Source organism: Palaemon carinicauda, chromosome 8 (assembly GCF_036898095.1).
Source record: "Palaemon carinicauda isolate YSFRI2023 chromosome 8, ASM3689809v2, whole genome shotgun sequence".
NCBI lineage: Eukaryota > Metazoa > Arthropoda > Malacostraca > Decapoda > Palaemonidae > Palaemon > Palaemon carinicauda.
Window position 1 is genome coordinate 163,047,664 of NC_090732.1, and position 18,556 is coordinate 163,066,219.

An 18,556-nucleotide genomic window follows, 5' to 3' on the forward strand; every position below is an offset into this window, starting at 1 on the left:
ACCCTAATCACATTTGTCTACAGATAATTACTTTTCTCCATTAATTAGCAAAAGCCTATCTTTTCAATAATGAGAAAGATAATCGACTGAAACAACATGCTACAGGGTTTTTTAAAACTGTCCCAAATTACAAAATCATTGTAAATAGGTCTGAAACAATTAAGCGTACTCTTTTACAGAAGGCAGCACGATGTAATTTTTCAGGTATACAAATTCAAGTTTGTAATTTACCCAGCGAATAACAATTACAAGATAAAAGGGTTGGAATTTTGTGTTACCAATAAAGTATATTTGAAGCAAAGTATTTTGAGCGTCTGGTTTTATGATTGCAAAAAATCAGAAAACCTGTTTAATCTTATGGATAATCCTTTCTAACTAGATTATCTGTAAACACTACCAATTTTGTGAACTTGAAACACAAAAATTACTAGTGTATGGGCCTGGCTTAACTATGGAGACACCATCTATTTCCATGAATACACAATTTTCTTGCTATTAATGTTTCAGTATCTCACAGTAACTTCTGAAGGTAATCATTGGAGGGACAATCAATCTTATTTAACTGCATCCTTTTATAAGTGAGTACAAATTCTAGGTATGAGAGAACTAGAAAGGGCTACACACACACTAAAGGTTTTAAGTTGAGTTTCATGCTTTGAAACAACATACTATACTGAACATGAACTCAGCTTCCAAAATTATAGTAAAACTATGAATTGTTTGGCAAAGAAAATCAAGAAAAAATAAAAGTAACTGCATTTTCCATTCATAAAAAACAAGAAAACTTCAGAATATCACTCACCTTTCCTCTAATTTTAACTTGAATACAAGGACCACCACAAAATGTACACCTAAAACAACAAAGACTTTCCATGTATATGCTAGGGTGAATAGAGTGCAAGCTATGGCCCGAGAAACAACCTGTAAATAGAAAATGTGTGAAAAAACATTCTCAATGTATTTATTGGTTATTTTAATAGTTTTTTTTTTTTATCTTGCAGAATTGTTGATAAATTGCTCAAACACGTGAAATACGAGAAAGCATGAATTTTTTAACCTATGTTGATTTATATTTGAGCTATATTGTGACGGACACTAGGGTCACATTTTATGAAAGATATCTATCTATTCTATCCACCAAGACAATACCCCCAATTTTTGGGGATAGCCGACATACAAGAAAAAAAGGGACTTTTCTTCTCTTCACTCCTCCCACCATGACAAGGGATTCAGCAGTTTGGGTGGTACTTCTAGGGTGCAACAGCCCATCTTCTTCGGTTATCCACCAAAAATGAAGCTTCATATGCTGAATCCCTTACTGCTGCTACATCATCGGTCATCAAGGTGACTGGAGGAAGCAGCAGGGCCTATTTAAATTTCATCACAATCGCTCGCCATTCATTCTTATTTCTAGCGCACACTTTTGCCTCTCTCACACATAACCTTCTATTACCTAGAGCTTTCTTCAATCTATCCATACACACAAACCTTTGCCTTTCTCTTGTACTTCTCCTATCAACTCTTGCATTTATCACTGTCTCCAGAAGACAGCCATTTTCCATTCTCTTTACATGGCTAAACCACCTCAACACATTTATATCCACTCTAGCTGCTAATTCACTTCTTACACCCGTTCTCACCCTTACTTCATTCCTAACCCAATCTAATCAAGATACACCAGCCATACTTTTCAGACACATCATCTTGATCACATTTAATTTCTGTCTCTCAGTCACTTTCATTCCCCACAACTTCGAACCATACATCACAGTTGGTGCAATCACTTTCTCATAGAGAACTCTCTTTACATTCATTCCTAACCCTCCATCCTTCCTTTACTTTCTGATGTACATATGCTCCCACTTCACCATTTGCAGCAACAACTGACATCACATTTTCAGGAAATCACTGAAATTCATCACAACTACTGTGTAAATTACATACCTGACCACTACACAATACACACAGTGAGGATAACACTTTAGAACACACAGCTGGGTTTTACACAGACCCAGACAAAACCCAACTCTGATTGGATCACAAAAGGATGACATAAGTTTCTGTAACTCGGTAAAAACAAACAATATCATGTAAGTTTTTATGAATTCTGGTATTCTGAAATACCTTCAGTATGATATTCCATGCCTTAAATCACCCAGAACTCAATACATGTTAATCTGGCTCTTATGGTAATTTTCATGATAAATCTCCAGTCCAGCCAACAATACTTTACGGAATTAATCTGCTGCTGATGTTATATTTAGATTTACACGAGACAAGCATCCTAAAGTTAGCTATTTAGTAAAATACTTATTCTAAACCAAATATTTTTTATGATATGAATTTTTATTAAAAAAAAGATAACATACTGTAACTTTATTTACTGTGTATAGTAAATGGATGAAATGACAAACTGATTGTTAAAACCCTCTAAGTATAACATAGACTAAGATCCTATTTTCCTTAGCAGAAAAGAAAACTGTATCTACAGCAAATTACATACCTGAAAGAAGATGGCAAAAAGCAATGGCAAGGCATTGAGGATGGTGAGACCACCAAGTTTTGAGAAGCGATGGTAGGAGGTGAAAGACCATGTCAATGAAACCAGCGATATCAAAACAGAGAACACTTGTTTTGATAACTGTGTCTCTGATCCTCGATCAGAGAGGGACAGAATCGAACCAAGAGTTACATCCTTAACCTGTAATGAGAGAGATAAACATGAGAAAACATTCAAAGAATCCAAATGATAGCACTAACAATATAATTACTAATTAAGTTATACATGGGAAAATTATACTTTCAAAATGTAATGAACTAGATCCATTCAAAACATTATTATAGAATACTTTTATTTGGTTAATCACAAAACTATTATTTATAATTAGCCCTGTGTGTGCCACAAAATATTCCATATTCATTATTATTATTACTTCCTAAGCTACAACCCTAGTTGGAAAAGCAGGATGTTATAAGCCCATGGGCTTCAAAAGGGAAAATAGCCTATACTCAATTTTTTTTAATGAGGCACATTTGCACCGTCTCGCAGCGGTGCCCTTTGAGCTCGGAAAAGTTTCCTGCTATCTGATTGGTTAGAATTATCTTGTCCAACCAATCAGCGATCAGGAAACTTTTCCGAGCTAAAAGGACACCCCAGCGAGTCGGTATAAATCTGCCTCACTTAAAAGAATTGACTATAGTGAGGAAGGAAATGAGGGAAAAAAATCTTTCAAGAAGAGTAACAACATTAAAATAAATATTTCTATATAAACTAGAAAAACTTAAATAAAACAAGAGGAAGAGAAATAAGATAGAATAGTGTGGCTGAGTGTACCCTCAAGCAAGGGAACTCTAACCCAAGACAGTGGAAAACCATGGTACAGAGGCTATAGCACTACCCAAGACTAGAACACAATGGTTTAATTTAGGAGTGTCCCTCTCCTAGAAGAGTTGCTTACCATAGCTAAAGAGTCCCTTGTACCCTTACCAAGACGAAAGTGGCCACTGAACAATTACAGTGCAGTTACCCCTTGGGTGAAGAAGAATTATTTGGTAATCTCAGTGTTGTTAGGTGTATGAGGACAGAGGAGAATATGTAAAGAATAGGCCAGACTACTCAGTGTGCGTGTAGGCAAAGGAAAAATTAACCGTAACCAGAGAGAGGGAATCAATGTACAGTAGTACTGTCTGGCTAGTCAAAAGACCAAATAACTCTCAAGCGGTAATATCTCAACGGGTGGCTGGTGCCCTGGCCAACCTAATACCTACTATCAACTATTAAAACAAAGAGAAAACAGTAATGAATGGGCACAAATACCAATATAATCTTTCATTTGGAAAAATACTTATCACTTTTCCTTTATTTAAAACTTGAATTTTCCAACTATAATAAATTATCTCAATGCTTACCTATAATTCAAGTGCCATCCATACTTAGAATGAAAAGCTCTGCCGGAATAAAAAAAAAAAAAAAAAAAAAAAAAATTTACAAAGGTACATGTAAACTTTTATTTCAACCATGAAGACACAGAGGGGCATAGAGCATTTGTATAAACAACGAATTCACCAACCCACCTCATCTTCGTTTCTCACTCATATTTTTGTCCCTGAAAATTTCTGTAGTGTTTATGTCAACTACAAATCTAGGTCCTTTAAATTTCTCTATCTCATTATACAGATAAAAAGTATATAATCTTTAAGTAGGTTTTGTAGAGATTACAATGTGAGAAGGCTAATATCTATGATACTGAATTTTCATTTGAATGTGTTCATTGCAGAGGATTTGCATGTTCTCTACTCATTTGGTGTACTCAGTGTAGTGACTCACAACAAGATTTAATGATTTATTAAATGAAGCTAATTACATCTGGTAGAAAAGAAGCAGAAAATAGGATAAGATACTGTATAGGGGAAATATTCTATCTTGGGGGTAGATTACTAAGCTTTCCCATCCACTATAATTAGATTGGATCAAGTGTAAGCCAAACCTGCTTGATGGAACTGAAAGTATTTCAAGAATACAATCATCTCTACTTAAATCATAGTGGCTGAATCCTGAGAGACTTATCTCTAAAAACCAGCCCACCCCTCGATTCCGAGGGCCAATTTTTCCAGTGAGAAAGTTACATGGGCCAATATTGGGAATATTGGCACTCCTTTTGTTAAAAAATTATTGGGTAGTTGGCAAGATAACAACAGCTTCCATAACTTGTCCCAACAATGGTATCCTTTCCCTTAAATCTACAGAAAGAGAGGTTGGACAGCAAGGTGGGAGGTAGTTGATAAAATATGAAGGAGGCTAAAGTAATGATAAACAATATGACAAAACAATGCCTGCATGTTCTTGATAAATTTGAAAGGCTGCTGTTTACCTGGATTAATGAGAAAATTAGCAGGAGATATAGTCTTCTGGAAGAGTTTTAAATGTTAAAGATGCATACTGTATGATTGCCAAAGCCATTATTTATGAAAGAGCAAAGGTATTGTACGCTTATCTTGTGAAAAAGCAGCCCAGTATGTCAGCAGAAAAAGAAAAAGGCGGATTCAAGGCAATATGGCGTGGTTTGACAATTTCAAGAAAAGAACTGGTATCCATGGTGTCGTACGACACATGGAGGCTACAAGCTTCGATGTCAAGTCAGCCGAGTCTTTCGTTTCCGAATCTAGAAGGCTTGTGGATTCAGCCTTATATACTGCAGCAAGTGTTTAATTGTCATGAGATATGTCTTTATGGGAAGAAGATGCCCAGGAGGACCATCATTACAGCAAAAGGAAAAGCAATTTTCCAGTAATAAGACCATGGAAGACTGTCTAACACTGTTCTTGTGCCAATGCCAGTGGGGATTGCAAAATTAAACAGCTCTTGGAGTATCACTCGAAGAATCTATTTGCCTTTTAAAAATGCAAAGTACGGAAGAAGAAACTGAATGCCATGTAGAGGTCAATCATAAGCATCAGAAAGTCAAAAAATATCTCTTACTGTGGGCAAAGAGGAATTACTAGAGTCAATGAGAGATCTGTGACGCCCAACACTTGTGTAATACTAGCAGGATAGAATACACTTCCAGACAGTCTTAAGAATGCCTCAGAGCATCAGTCTACTAAGCAGCTGGATATATTTGAAGATTTTAATTAATGCTAGTCACATAGAGGTTCTACAGTGAATGTAGTCACTCTAGAATTCTACTCTGCATTTGATATGGTTGCAAGCACACCAATAGTAAAGAAGATACCTGCTGTGGAGCTGTAGATCCAGGTATGTATGCTACTAGTACCATTCTTTTTCTGTCTGTTAGACAAATGACTGTAGTGTCCGATATATTTGAATATGAAAAATTACAAAGATATGTCCATGGTAACAACATAATATTGAACAAATGAATTACTCAAAGGTTACACACAGCTTACTCATAACACAAATGTCAGACTTAGAAATATTAAAAAAAAAGAAATGCCTACCTTGTCTAATTCTGTATACCGGGTTCCAACAATATAAAGCTGCAGAATCAGTTGAAATGCAGATTCCAGTGTAGCCTCCATCACGTTAGTTATGGCTACTCGCATCTGAGCCACATGCTTCAGGTCGTAATACTTGCGAATTTTCTGGTCACGCATGTGATGCCGATACGTTTTGGTGTTACCATGAGATGGAAAACTATTGTAAGACTTGGAGTCAACCTATATCAGAAAAAAAGTTAAGCATATTAATATTAAATTTTACATCAAAATTACATACACACACACATATATATATATATAGATATATATATCTATATCTATATATATATATCTATATATATAGATATATATTTATATATATATATATATATATATGTGTGTGTGTGTGTGTGTCATGAAAACATGTAATCTATTGATAAATATTTCATAAAAATTAATTACTTATAATTAGCTTTTTTCTTTTGCCTGAAATCCTCCTATATAACCCAGTCTCTCTAAATTAAAAGAGTACTGTAAAAGGAAGTTAGCTGGCATACTGTACATGTATGTGCAGTTTCCATAATCTAGAGCAACTAGAATTGTCATTAACTATACTATCTAATCTAATATAGGCAAGGAAGGGATTGATCCTAAGTATACAACTCCAGTATACAAAAGTTATTAAGTACACCTGCTTGAGACCCATTAAGGAATGTTATGCATTAGAACAATGCTCTTCTAGGCATCTGGGTCTGGAAAGTTCAGCAAAACATTGTGAGTTTGTGATTGAGGCTTGTCACACAAGAGGTCATCTAAGGGGTTTCCCTACAGCTGCCAAAGGTCTTTGAAAGTCTGGATGGAGAGTCATTCCAAGGCATAACTTTGATTCTTCCTGCCGAGGCTGTCTGCAACCACATTACTTAATTTTGAAGCAAGACTCAGGCCGATTTCTACTTTTATCATCTTTTGCCTGGTGAAAATAATAATCATCAAGGGACAAAGTCTGTACTGTATAACCTTGAATCCCCCTTGTTCCTTAGGTACGTGACAGTGGTTGTTTTGTTTGTCTTGATATCAACTACCTTACCGCTTGACATAAAGATCAAAGGCCCTCAGACCTAGAAATTCCTCCTTTAATAGCCTATGATTTATTTGCAATTATCTTTTGTGCAGGGACCGCAAACCTTCCTAATATTAGTTTTTATCATTTCTGTCACTGCTTTTGGCCTTTGACTGCCTTGACTGCATAGGTTCTCTAGCTACCTACCTAGGATATAAACAATAAAAATCAATTTTGAAATTTCTCTCATTTGATGATTGGATAACAGAATTTCATGTGATTTTATCTTAGAGTAACGTTAGTCAGGCAGCAGTATTAATTTAAAGATTTTGTCGGTAAAGTTCTGATTACCAAGATCTGATGACTGCTAGAACTTTGAGTTTTCCAACTCATTTCAGAGGCAATCTATAAGAAAGGTTTTTAATGTAAATGTAGTAGCAGTAACTATCAATCATGTTAAGAAAAAACAAGTTTATTGATAAAGTTTCCAACCCTCAGTACTAACCTCTTGCATCTGTCTAGCAGTGACGTTCATGTGTTTCATTTGAGCATAAGTATTTTCCAGGTAGGCCATGACAGGGGCAAGCGGTGTGAGGAATATGAAGGTGTAAACTGAAACACGCAGGAAACTTGGGAGGCGACGGAACTGAGGTAAAATGTCAGGCTGTGTGACATGAATATACAGATTCCACATAGACAGCAAAGAGATGGGTAACAAGATGAAGAAAACTGTCAATACAAAATTTGTCTTGTCTGGAGAATCTGTGATGTCAGTAAAGATATCCATGATCCCTGAAGAATATTCCTGAAAGAACAAAAGTTACCTGATAACGACAAATTGAAGAGGGGTAAACAAGTACGCTAGAAATACAAAGAGAGGAGAAAGACATCCTTGGTATTAAATTAGGAATATTAAGCATTTAAAGGGAAAAGCCCATAAATTTTACAGCTGGTTAATAGAGAAGTGCCTCCACCACAATGCTTGAATAGTTAGAGCGGCTCATCAGGTTAACAAAACGGACAAAAGTCACAAAATAATAATTCATTACATCATAAATTAGGATATCTAGAAAATAATAATAATGCATAGCTACATATGTCAGTCTTACCTGCTCTACCTCAAGCACACTTCTGTTCTTGTCTTCATACGTAGTGTTTCCAACTGTTGTGTTTCCAGTGGATTCCAAAGCATCTCTATAGTACTCAACTGCCAAAAGGATATCTGTATATACATCCAGATAATAAAAGACAGACGGGAGGAGAAAACAGGAGAGGAAAAACCAAAAATTCCAGCAATGCCTTTGAGCACGTGTTGATTCGTACATGGCTTGTAGCTGCATGCGGGCTTTTGAGCTGGCTTCGGTTGTCCCTAGCTGCCCACGTAGACACATCTCTGCACTAGCTTTGTCACAGTGTAGAAATTTTTCGCACTCTAAAACCCGTACTACTGCATTGTCATACTGACCAAGGTTGTTTCTTTCAGTGTAAAATTGTAAAAGTGTCTCTGAATTGGTTGCCTTTGGATGAAGCTTCTTCACTAAACTGTATTCCAAAAATCTCTGCACTATATCATACCTATAAAAGAAAAATGAAACAATTAGAATTACTGTCATTGGTCCAAAAATACAGAATTGTAATAAAAATGATATTTTAATTATAAAATAAATTTTTGAATATACTTACCCGGTGAATATATAGCTGCAACTCTGTTGCTCGACAGACAAAAAAACTGTAAAAACTCGCCAGCGATCGCTATACAGGTTGCGGGTGTGCCCATCAGCGCCAACTGTCGGCCAGATACCATACTCAATGTAAACAAAGACTCAATTTCTTCTCATCCCACTGCGTCTCTATTGGGGAGGAAGGGAGGGTCGTTTAATTTATATATTCACCGGGTAAGTATATTCAAAAATTTATTTTATAATTAAAATATCATTTTTAAATATTTAACTTAGCCGGTGAATATATAGCTGATTCACACCCAGGGTGCTGGGTAGAGACCAGTTAAAAATGTTTACATCTTATGAGCTAAGAGTTTTTATTTCATTTTAGAAGTTATCAAAATAACAAAAACAAAATAAATAGGTACCTGGTAAGGAAGTCGACTTAGACGATTACTCTGCCTTATAAGTACATCTTCCTTACGGAGCCTCGCGATCCTCTTAGGATGCTGACAGACCCCTAGGAGCTGAAGTATCAAAGGCTGCAACCCATACAACAGGACCTCATCAAACCCCTAATCTGGGCGCTCTCAAGAAATGACTTTGACCACCCGCCAAATCAAACAGGATGCGAAAGGCTTCTTAGCCTTCCGGACAACCCATAAAAACATTAAAACATTTCAAGAGACAGATTAAAAGGATATGGAATTAGGGAATTGTAGTGGTTGAGCCCTCACCCACTACTGCACTCGCTGCTACGAATGGTCCCAGTGTGTAGCAGTTCTCGTAAAGAGACTGGACATCTTTCAAGTAAAATGACGCGAACACTGACTTGCTTCTCCAATAGGTTGCGTCCATTACACTTTGCAGAGATCTATTTTGCTTGAAGGCCACGGAAGTTGCTACAGCTCTAACTTCGTGCGTCTTCACCTTAAGCAAAGTTCGGTCTTCCTCACTCAGATGTGAATGAGCTTCTCGTATTAACAATCTGATAAAGTATGACCAAGCATTCTTTGACATAGGCAAGGATGGTTTCTTAACTGAACACCATAAAGCTTCAGATTGGCCTCGTAAAGGTTTAGTACGCTTTAAATAGAACTTAAGAGCTCTAACAGGGCATAAGACTCTTTCTAGTTCATTGCCTACGATCTCCGATAAGCTGGGAATATCGAAAGATTTAGGCCAAGGCTGAGAAGGCAGCTCATTTTTGGCTAGAAAACCAAGTTGCAGCGAACAAGTGGCTTTTTCCGACGAAAATCCGATGTTCTTGCTGAAGGCATGAATCTCACTGACTCTTTTAGCCGAGGCTAAGCATACCAGGAAAAGAGTCCTAAGAGTGAGATCTTTCAGGGAGGCTGATTGTAACGGCTCCAACCTGTCTGACATGAGGAATCTTAGTACCACGTCTAAATTCCATCCAGGGGTAGCCAAACGACGCTCCTTGGTGGTCTCAAAAGACTTAAGGAGGTCTTGCAGATCTTTATTGTTGGAAAGATCTAAGCCTCTATGCCGGAAGACCGATGCCAACATGCTTCTGTAGCCCTTGATAGTGGGAGCTGAAAGGGATCGTCCTTTTCTCAGGTATAAGAGAAAATCAGCTATTTGAGCTACAGAGGTACTGGTCGAGGATACAGAAACTGACTTGCACCAGTCTCGGAAGACTTCCCACTTCGATTGGTAGACTCTAATGGTAGACGCTCTCCTTGCTCTAGCAATCGCACTGGCTGCCTCCTTCGAAAAGCCTCTAGCTCTCGAGAGTCTTTCGACAGTCTGAAGGCAGTCAGACGAAGAGCGTGGAGGCTTTGGTGTACCTTCTTTACGTGGCTGACGTAGAAGGTCTACCCTTAGAGGAAGACTTCTGGGAACGTCTACTAACCATCGAAGTACCTCGGTGAACCATTCTCTCGCGGGCCAGAGGGGAGCAACTAACGTCAACCTTGTCCCTTCGTGAGAGGCGAACTTCTGCAGTACCTTGTTGACAATCTTGAACGGTGGGAATGCGTAGAGATCCAGATGTGACCAATCTAGGAGGAAGGCATCTATATGTATTGCTGCTGGGTCCGGGACTGGGGAGCAATAGATTGGAAGCCTCTTGGTCAGCGAGGTTGCAAAGAGATCTATGGTTGGTTGACCCCAAGTGGCCCAAAGTCTCTTGCACACATCCTTGTGGAGGGTCCATTCGGTTGGAATTACTTGCCCTTTCCGACTGAGACAATCTGCTATGACGTTCAAGTCGCCTTGGATGAACCTCGTTACTAGGGAGATGTCTTGACCTTTTGACCAGATGAGCAGGTCCCTTGCGATCTCGTACAACGTTAGTGAGTGGGTACCTCCTTGTTTGGAGATGTACGCCAAGTCCGTGGTGTTGTCCGAGTTTACTTCCACCACTTTGCCTCGAAGGAGATACTCGAAGCTTTTCAAGGCCAGATGAACTGCCAACAGCTCCTTGCAGTTGATATGCATGCTCCTCTGACTCGAGTTCCACAGACCTGAGCATTCCCGACCGTCCAGTGTCGCGCCCCAGCCCAAGTCCGATGCGGCCGAGAAGAGAACGTGGTGGGGAGTCTGAACAGCCAGGGGAAGACCCTCTCTTAGGTTGATATTGTCCTTCCATCAAGTGATACAAACTGTTCCAGGGATGACAGCGTCCCTACCAGACTCATCCACAGCCTGACTGAGCAGCGTTCCTTCTTCAGCATCTTCGGGATGGATAGCAGGGCTTGATCTATTCTGGGGGCTGATCGTCTTGTTGTTCAGCAATGTCCTCATCAGATAGTTCCTCATCCGAAAACTGATGAGGAAACGGCAACGGAGTGGGCAACGTCTGGCTCGCTGAGTCCGGTCGCACTGGTGCATGCGTGACGGAGCCGGACGCAACGTCATGGAACTGCTGCACAGTCTGTGAACTGTCAACAACCATGGGTGCGCGAGGACGCACAGCGTCCACCCGAGACTGTCTAGACCGTCTGGGTTGTGCAGTCAACACCATACCGGGTTGCGGAGGTTGACGCACCGCGTCAAAACAAGTCACCTCTGATGGTTGTTGAACGTCCTGAACGTCAACAACCACCTCCGAGCGTCGCTTAACGTCAACGTGCGGCTGGCAACCCACACTGGGTCGCATCGGTGGAGGAACCACCTCAACTGGTAGACGCGAGAAGGTTACCTCAGCATCAACAGGACGCACAACCGACCGCTTGGAAGGTTGTTGGCCAGAAGGTTCAGCAGCAACCTTCTCCGCATTAAAGTCCTCCATCAAGGACGCAAGCTTGGACTGCATGTCTTGCAGCAAAGCCCATTTAGGGTCTACGGGAGCAGGTGCGGCAACAGACGGGGTTAGCGACTGAGGCGGTACCGCTTTCCATCCCTGAAAGCCTTGTTTATGCATGACATAATTGTACAGCAAAACTTCAAAGGATCGAAAACAGCTGTGAAGTTGACCTGTAAAATCTTGGAGCGTCTCCTGGCCAGGCGCCAGGGAGAGTCTACGAGATTTGAGAAGTCTATCTGGGCAGAGGCAGGAACTCCCAAGCCGAGAACTTCACTCGTGTCATATCAGACTCTCGCTCTATAAGCCAGTTTAAAAGAAGGGAAAGCAAAGGCTGTATCCCCCAAACTCCTCCTGGTGATAAACCAGTCGCCTAGCAAACGTAAAGCTCTCTAGGAGAGCGAGAGAGCACTAGCTTATAAACAACGGCTTCGAAGTAGCTAGGCCTAGTGTAAGCTCTGACGTTTAGGCGAACGAGGAGCAGCAGTTACAAAAAGATCCGGACAAAGATCCTTAAAAATCAGCCTGATTTAATTAAAGTCCATAGAGGGCTAAGCAGCTTTAGGCTCCTCTCCGTCTGACAGAGTCCTCAAGGGAATATCAGTAGGAGGGGGAACAGCAACTTCCTCATCTAAAGGAACCTTGTCCGATAATAGCTGAGTCTCAAGCAAGGGAGAGACCAACCGTGGTGGCAATGCTTTACAAGCAGAGTCCACACGCACTGGTGCATTAGTAGCGGACCAGGACGCAACGTCATGTAACTGCTTGACAGTCTGTGAACTGTCAACAACAACAGGTGCGAGAGACCAGGACGCAACGTCATGTAACTGCTTGACAGTCTCTGAACTGTCAACAACAACAGGTGCGTGAGGACGCACAGCGTCCACTCGAGACTGCTTTGACTGCCTAGACTGAGCAGTCAAAACAACTCTAGAATGCGGAGGTTGACGCACAGCGTCAAAACAAGTCAACTCCGATGTTAGCGAACGTCCTGAACGTCAACAGGAGCATCAGCAAGTGGCCTAACGTCCAAATGTGGCTGAAAATCCACACGAGACCGCATCGAGTGTGGTTCTAAACAACCTGACTGACGTGACTTAGCTACGCCAACGTCAACAGGAAGCACAAAGGAACGTTAGGTTGGCTGAAAGCCAGGATCTCGATGAGATAAACGGCTAGGCTCAACGGACTAATCGGCAGAATAGTCTTCCATAAGGGAGGCAAGCTTATTCTGCATGTCTTGCCGTACAACCCATTTAGGATCAACGGAAATGGTTGCGGTAAGAGACGAGGGTAACGTCTGTGACCGCAACACTTTGCCAACAAAAAAGACTCTCGGAGTCTGTGTTACGCTTTTGTTAGGCGGCGAGCAGTTTTCCGATGACGAGGAGAAAATTGTCTCTCTCGCCTTATGGTAGGGGAGATCTTGGTAAGATACACCCGATACCAAAGAGGGAAATGTCTGTTCGCTGATCAAGGCCTCTCGAACCCATAAGTCGTACGACATTACTTCTCCCCTGGGCTTGGGAGCTTGCAAGAGGTCCCGGACTAGGTGAACGACAGGCACGAACAGACTAACCCTCGGACGCAACACTGTAACACTTAGCGCAATATCACTTTATCACTACGATTTTCTGTTTTGCACTTATTTCACTGAAATCGAAACTTTTACTGATTTCTACCTGAAGCACGCAATTCTACCCTCATCAAAAGGTAGTAAATGCGAAATCAGTCGTATAATGCAAGCACATTAATACCAGTAAAAAAAAACAGTAAACATCTTTTAAGAAAAAAAAAAAAAAATTCAGTGGTTGGGGAAGAGAATAAACACTAGTTCATTCAAAACTACGTTTTCAATCTCTCACAGTACATTGCCTGGGGACGAGAATAAAACTAAAAACGTTTTATCCTTTCTCCCCGTACAGAGACTAGGGACGAGAGTAACTAGAGAACAATGTTACCCGCTTGAACGGAACGTTTTCTCTCCTCTCTCTCCCTCCGTCTCTATCTCTCTCTCTCTCTTGATTTCGCACCTAAGAGAAGAGCCCAATTACGTTTCGTCAAAAAAAAAAACATGTTATTTGACCAAAGGAAAAAACTGAAAGGTTTATCAATTAAAAAGTTCCTTTAAAATAGAATTTAAAACATTAAAGCTTTGAAAGAAGAATGAACAAAACGTCAGAATCAATTTACTCTTTCTGCAAAGTGAAACCATGATACTCTCTCTCTCTATCGTAACGATAGAGCGCAAACTGCGTAGCATAAATAAACTAAACGTTAGTTCATCTTTGAAAACAGTACGAAGACTATTCAAAGAAAAACTTTCATAAAATATTTATTAAAAATATTCACTTAAAAAGTTTTGAATCATTAGCTCTTTAAAAGCTATTTACGATTGAAAGGGCTCAACGTTGTATAACTTCGGTTTCCAAGTTAGGACCGCCTACTCTCAGGAAAGGTCGCATATAAACAAAACATTAAAATTTATTTTTTATGTTTATTATAAATGGAAAGTTAATCGAAGAGGCCTAATAAAGGCGGTGAGATATAAAATATAGAGAGGAAAATCTATAATTAATTTATAACGTGATAAGATAATTACTAAAAGCCTAAACACACTTCCGTCTAAGGGAAGGGTCGGCCATTTAAAAGTCAAAGAAAGTCCATACTCTCTTTGTCACCAAAAATTTAATCTATCCAAAACGAGTTCAAGATTTAAGATGAAGATAAAACACCTGCACTGCGAAAGCTCAAACCAAAATGAAGTACTTCACCAAATATGTTGAGAAAACTCCAGGTTCTACAGCGAGTAAAAGTACGTCTTGTCGACACGTCGACAGAGAAGAAATTGAGTCTTTGTTTACATTGAGTATGGTATCTGGCCGACAGTTGGCGCTGATGGGCACACCCGCAACCTGTATAGCGATCGCTGGCGAGTTTTTACAGTTTTTTTGTCTGTTGAGCAACAGAGTTGCAGCTATATATTCACCGGCTAAGTTAAATATTTAAAAACAAATTATTTACCTGCTGGCATTTATCGCATAATATATAGGAGTATAGCCAATGTTGTCACACCGATTGAAATCAATGTCTCGTTCTTCAAGTTCTGAGGTAGTCAGAAGCATGTCAATGACAGTGACATTGCCATTCTTTGCAGCCATGTGAAGAGCAGAACCACCTCGATTGTCCACGATGCTGAGACGAGTCCCGGCATTAATTAGCTGCTGAACACAGGCAAGTTGATTGCTTCGAATCGCAACAAAGAGGGGAGGTTCCCCTTGATTATTTATCACATCTGTTGACATCTGAGGAGATACAAAAAACAATTGTCAAATTTCTCAATATACAGTATAATGGTTCATATAGAAAGTACATATATATATATATATATATATATATATATATATATATATATATATATATATATATATATATATATATATATATATATATATCTATACAGATATAGATATAATATATATATATATATATATATATATATATATATATATATATATATATATATATATATATTACAGTATATATATACAGTATATAAATATATAAATATGTATATATAGATATATATATAATATATATATATATATATATATATATATATATATATATATATATATATACTGTATATATATATATATATATATATATATATATATATATATATATATATATATATATATATATATATATATATATATATAACAGAGTACCAGATAAATATATAAGGCACAAAAAACAAGATAATTATATACGATATGTATTTATAAAAGTAATTTCAACATAGTTTTAATTATATTTTAATGTACAATACAAGGCTGTATAAAAACTGGTTTTAACAAGGTCTTACAGTACCAGCAAATCATCTACATCTTGCCACAATGATAGTCAACTTGTTCAGAGATAAAAGTCAGGAGACTTAACTGGGATAAGCAATTGTATTTTTTATTTTCTAATTTCCGTAAACAATAAACAATTGATAAAAGAAAATCTTGCCAATGTACAGTATTCAAAGAAATATAATTAAAATTATTATGAACCTGACATAAACTAAGAACAATAATAACTAGAAGGGCCCTCAGTCGAGCGCAGACCTAAGCCCCGGATGCTTATTTCTCGACATTTTGCTCGACCTTGACCTTGACATTTGACCCTAATATGTATCAATTGGCGTGAATTTTCATACTCAAATATGAACCAATTTTGAAGTTTGTGACAACGATGACCAAACTTATGGCTGATTACGTGAATTGGACATTTTGCTTGACTGTGACCTTGACCTTTAACCTTGACTTTCCAAAATCTAATAATTTCCAGCTTTTTACACAATGTAATCCGTGCAAGTTTCATTACTCTACGTTTAAAATTGTGGCCAGGAAGCTGTTCACAAACAAACACACAAACACAAGGGCAAAAACATAAACTTCCAACTTACAGAAAAATATTTTGCAAAACTTACTTTGAGAGAAAGTAATCGATGCATCATGTTGGGGTAACCATTTTGAGCTGCTAAGTGAAGGAGAGTAAAGCCATCATCACGTGATGCATTTAGGGAACACACAGCAGTTTCCTCTATTACCCGTACTATACACAAACCGACTTCTTCGCATGATATGCAACGCCAGTCCTTGTCTGAAAAACACAGGAAAATATCTCAGCTATACACCTGATTCTAGCAATAATAATAGAAATAGCATAAATTCAAGTAATGTAAATTCCCTATTCTTCTTGTAGAGCAGTTAAAATAAATCTAAACTTTAATAAAACTATAGCTTAGTAAGTAATAATAATAATAAAGGATTTACATTTTGATAGGTCAGAGCCAAATATTAGAACACTCATAAAAGAATTAATCTCCCTGGTATCTTTGCCAAGATACATTACTGAAGTGGCACCTTTCGAACATTGCTGTAAACTTAGTAGCCAAAGGATGATAAATTTCAGATGGTATTCTTTTATGCTATTGCAGTCTGCACCTATGTGAATTTTCTATAACAGGATAACCTTATAACTCAATTATCCACATCTTAAGGCAAAACAATATATTCAAAGTTGGTAAATTTAATGGATCTAGTAAGGTCATGGATTGTACTTGGTATAATTGTACTGTACGTTATAACATACATAGATCCTAATCAATTGAGCATTCAGCAAACTATATGGATACAAGAGATTAAAAATAAAACATACCTAGATCCTAATCAATTGTACTCAGCAAAATGTATGGATACAGGAGATTAGACAAAAAAATTTTATTTTTCCAATTTTAAACAGAATGATTTAATAAGCATCAAATATTCTCTGAAAAAAAATGTAGCTCATTACCAAGTAAAATATTCAAAGCATTTTGGATTTAACACAGCTACTATATACAGTATACATTTTCAAATTATCAAGACTTCATTTTCCCGATGGTGATGAGTTGTATCAGAATTCACAAGTAAAATCTTTGGCCTACCTTCAGAGGAAAGAGCAACCTTTTCTTGTAAGAGAGTGTTCACAATGCTCGTATGCCCAGCCCACATTCCCAGTCCAAGAGGTGTGCGACCAAGACGATCACCAGCGTCAACCTAAAAGGAATGAGATACCGTTTTAATATAAAGCTATAATCATATCGTAAATTCTCAAAGTACCAAATCTATTCCATACACTATGAATAATAAACAATCACTTAAAAACTAAACTATTTTTAATTGCAAATATAGTACAGGAGAGCCATTTACAGTATGTCTTTTGTGGCATATTGTAGGTGATATTGAAAGTTCTTTATAGCATTGCTTTAGCGCCAAATGATTGCTTTCTTCCCTGTTCACTTTTTATTGCTCTCTTAGGTCTCTTCTTATTTAATTGTACAATTCTTCATCTTTATGTTGTCCATATTTTTACCTCATTTTAAGTGCACTAGATGTTAGGAATGTGAATCAGCAGCAGCATTATACTTATCTAAAATACTATTATCGCAAACTAAAGTAGATATGAACTTATAACTTATGGTTTATTGTACTGTATTGTGTCAAGGAAAGATCATATCATGCACATAGGGTGGAATAAAAGGATTGACACTAAATTACACCAGATTCTCAGAGGGTTACGAAAAATATAATTTTAACCCTCTGGTGATGCAATGATGTAATTCTGTGTTAAAACAATATACATACAATGTATATATATATATGTGTGTGTGTGTGTGTGTATAAATTCATTCATCTTTATTCCTTAGTAAGGTATGATACAAAACATAGCCATAAGGAGGTTGAAAAATACCAAAATTACATACTAAAAATTTAGCATTTGTAATCATTGCATAACCACAAAATTTCAACCATTTCTATATATTTATATTAGAAAAATTTCTCAAGCATAGTGCGTGTAACATCAATATTCATTTTAGTATCTGAGAACTGTAGTATTTAATCTCTACCGAGAAACATCTGGCTTGTTCTATTTTTAGCTACACTTGCCTCAAAGCTTATATTGATTTGTTTGTTTTTTAAGGAAATGTTTTTCCCCTATCTCACTTATCTCTTAGTGGAAAGTTTTGAAATTTTTTCATTAAAAGTAGCACAAACTAAAACTAAGAAAGTGAAATATCATCCACTCTACTTTTCATTC

The 18,556-nt window shown here is 37.8% G+C and overlaps 1 protein-coding gene across 5 annotated transcripts in view; it reads right to left on the reverse strand.

The window, feature by feature from the left end:
• The window catches only part of LOC137646085 (uncharacterized), a 175,796-nt gene that overhangs the window by 37,167 nt on the left and 120,073 nt on the right, over positions 1–18,556 (reverse strand). For all 5 annotated transcript variants that reach the window (XM_068379263.1, XM_068379265.1, XM_068379264.1 and 2 more), the window contains 8 exons: positions 17,403–17,514; positions 16,404–16,576; positions 14,951–15,231; positions 8,107–8,572; positions 7,503–7,802; positions 5,959–6,177; positions 2,504–2,701; positions 803–921 (listed from right to left, as the gene is read on the reverse strand). In XM_068379263.1, the coding sequence (XP_068235364.1) occupies positions 803–921; positions 2,504–2,701; positions 5,959–6,177; positions 7,503–7,802; positions 8,107–8,572; positions 14,951–15,231; positions 16,404–16,576; positions 17,403–17,514 (1,868 nt within the window). The remainder of the gene's footprint in view (positions 1–802; positions 922–2,503; positions 2,702–5,958; positions 6,178–7,502; positions 7,803–8,106; positions 8,573–14,950; positions 15,232–16,403; positions 16,577–17,402; positions 17,515–18,556) is intronic.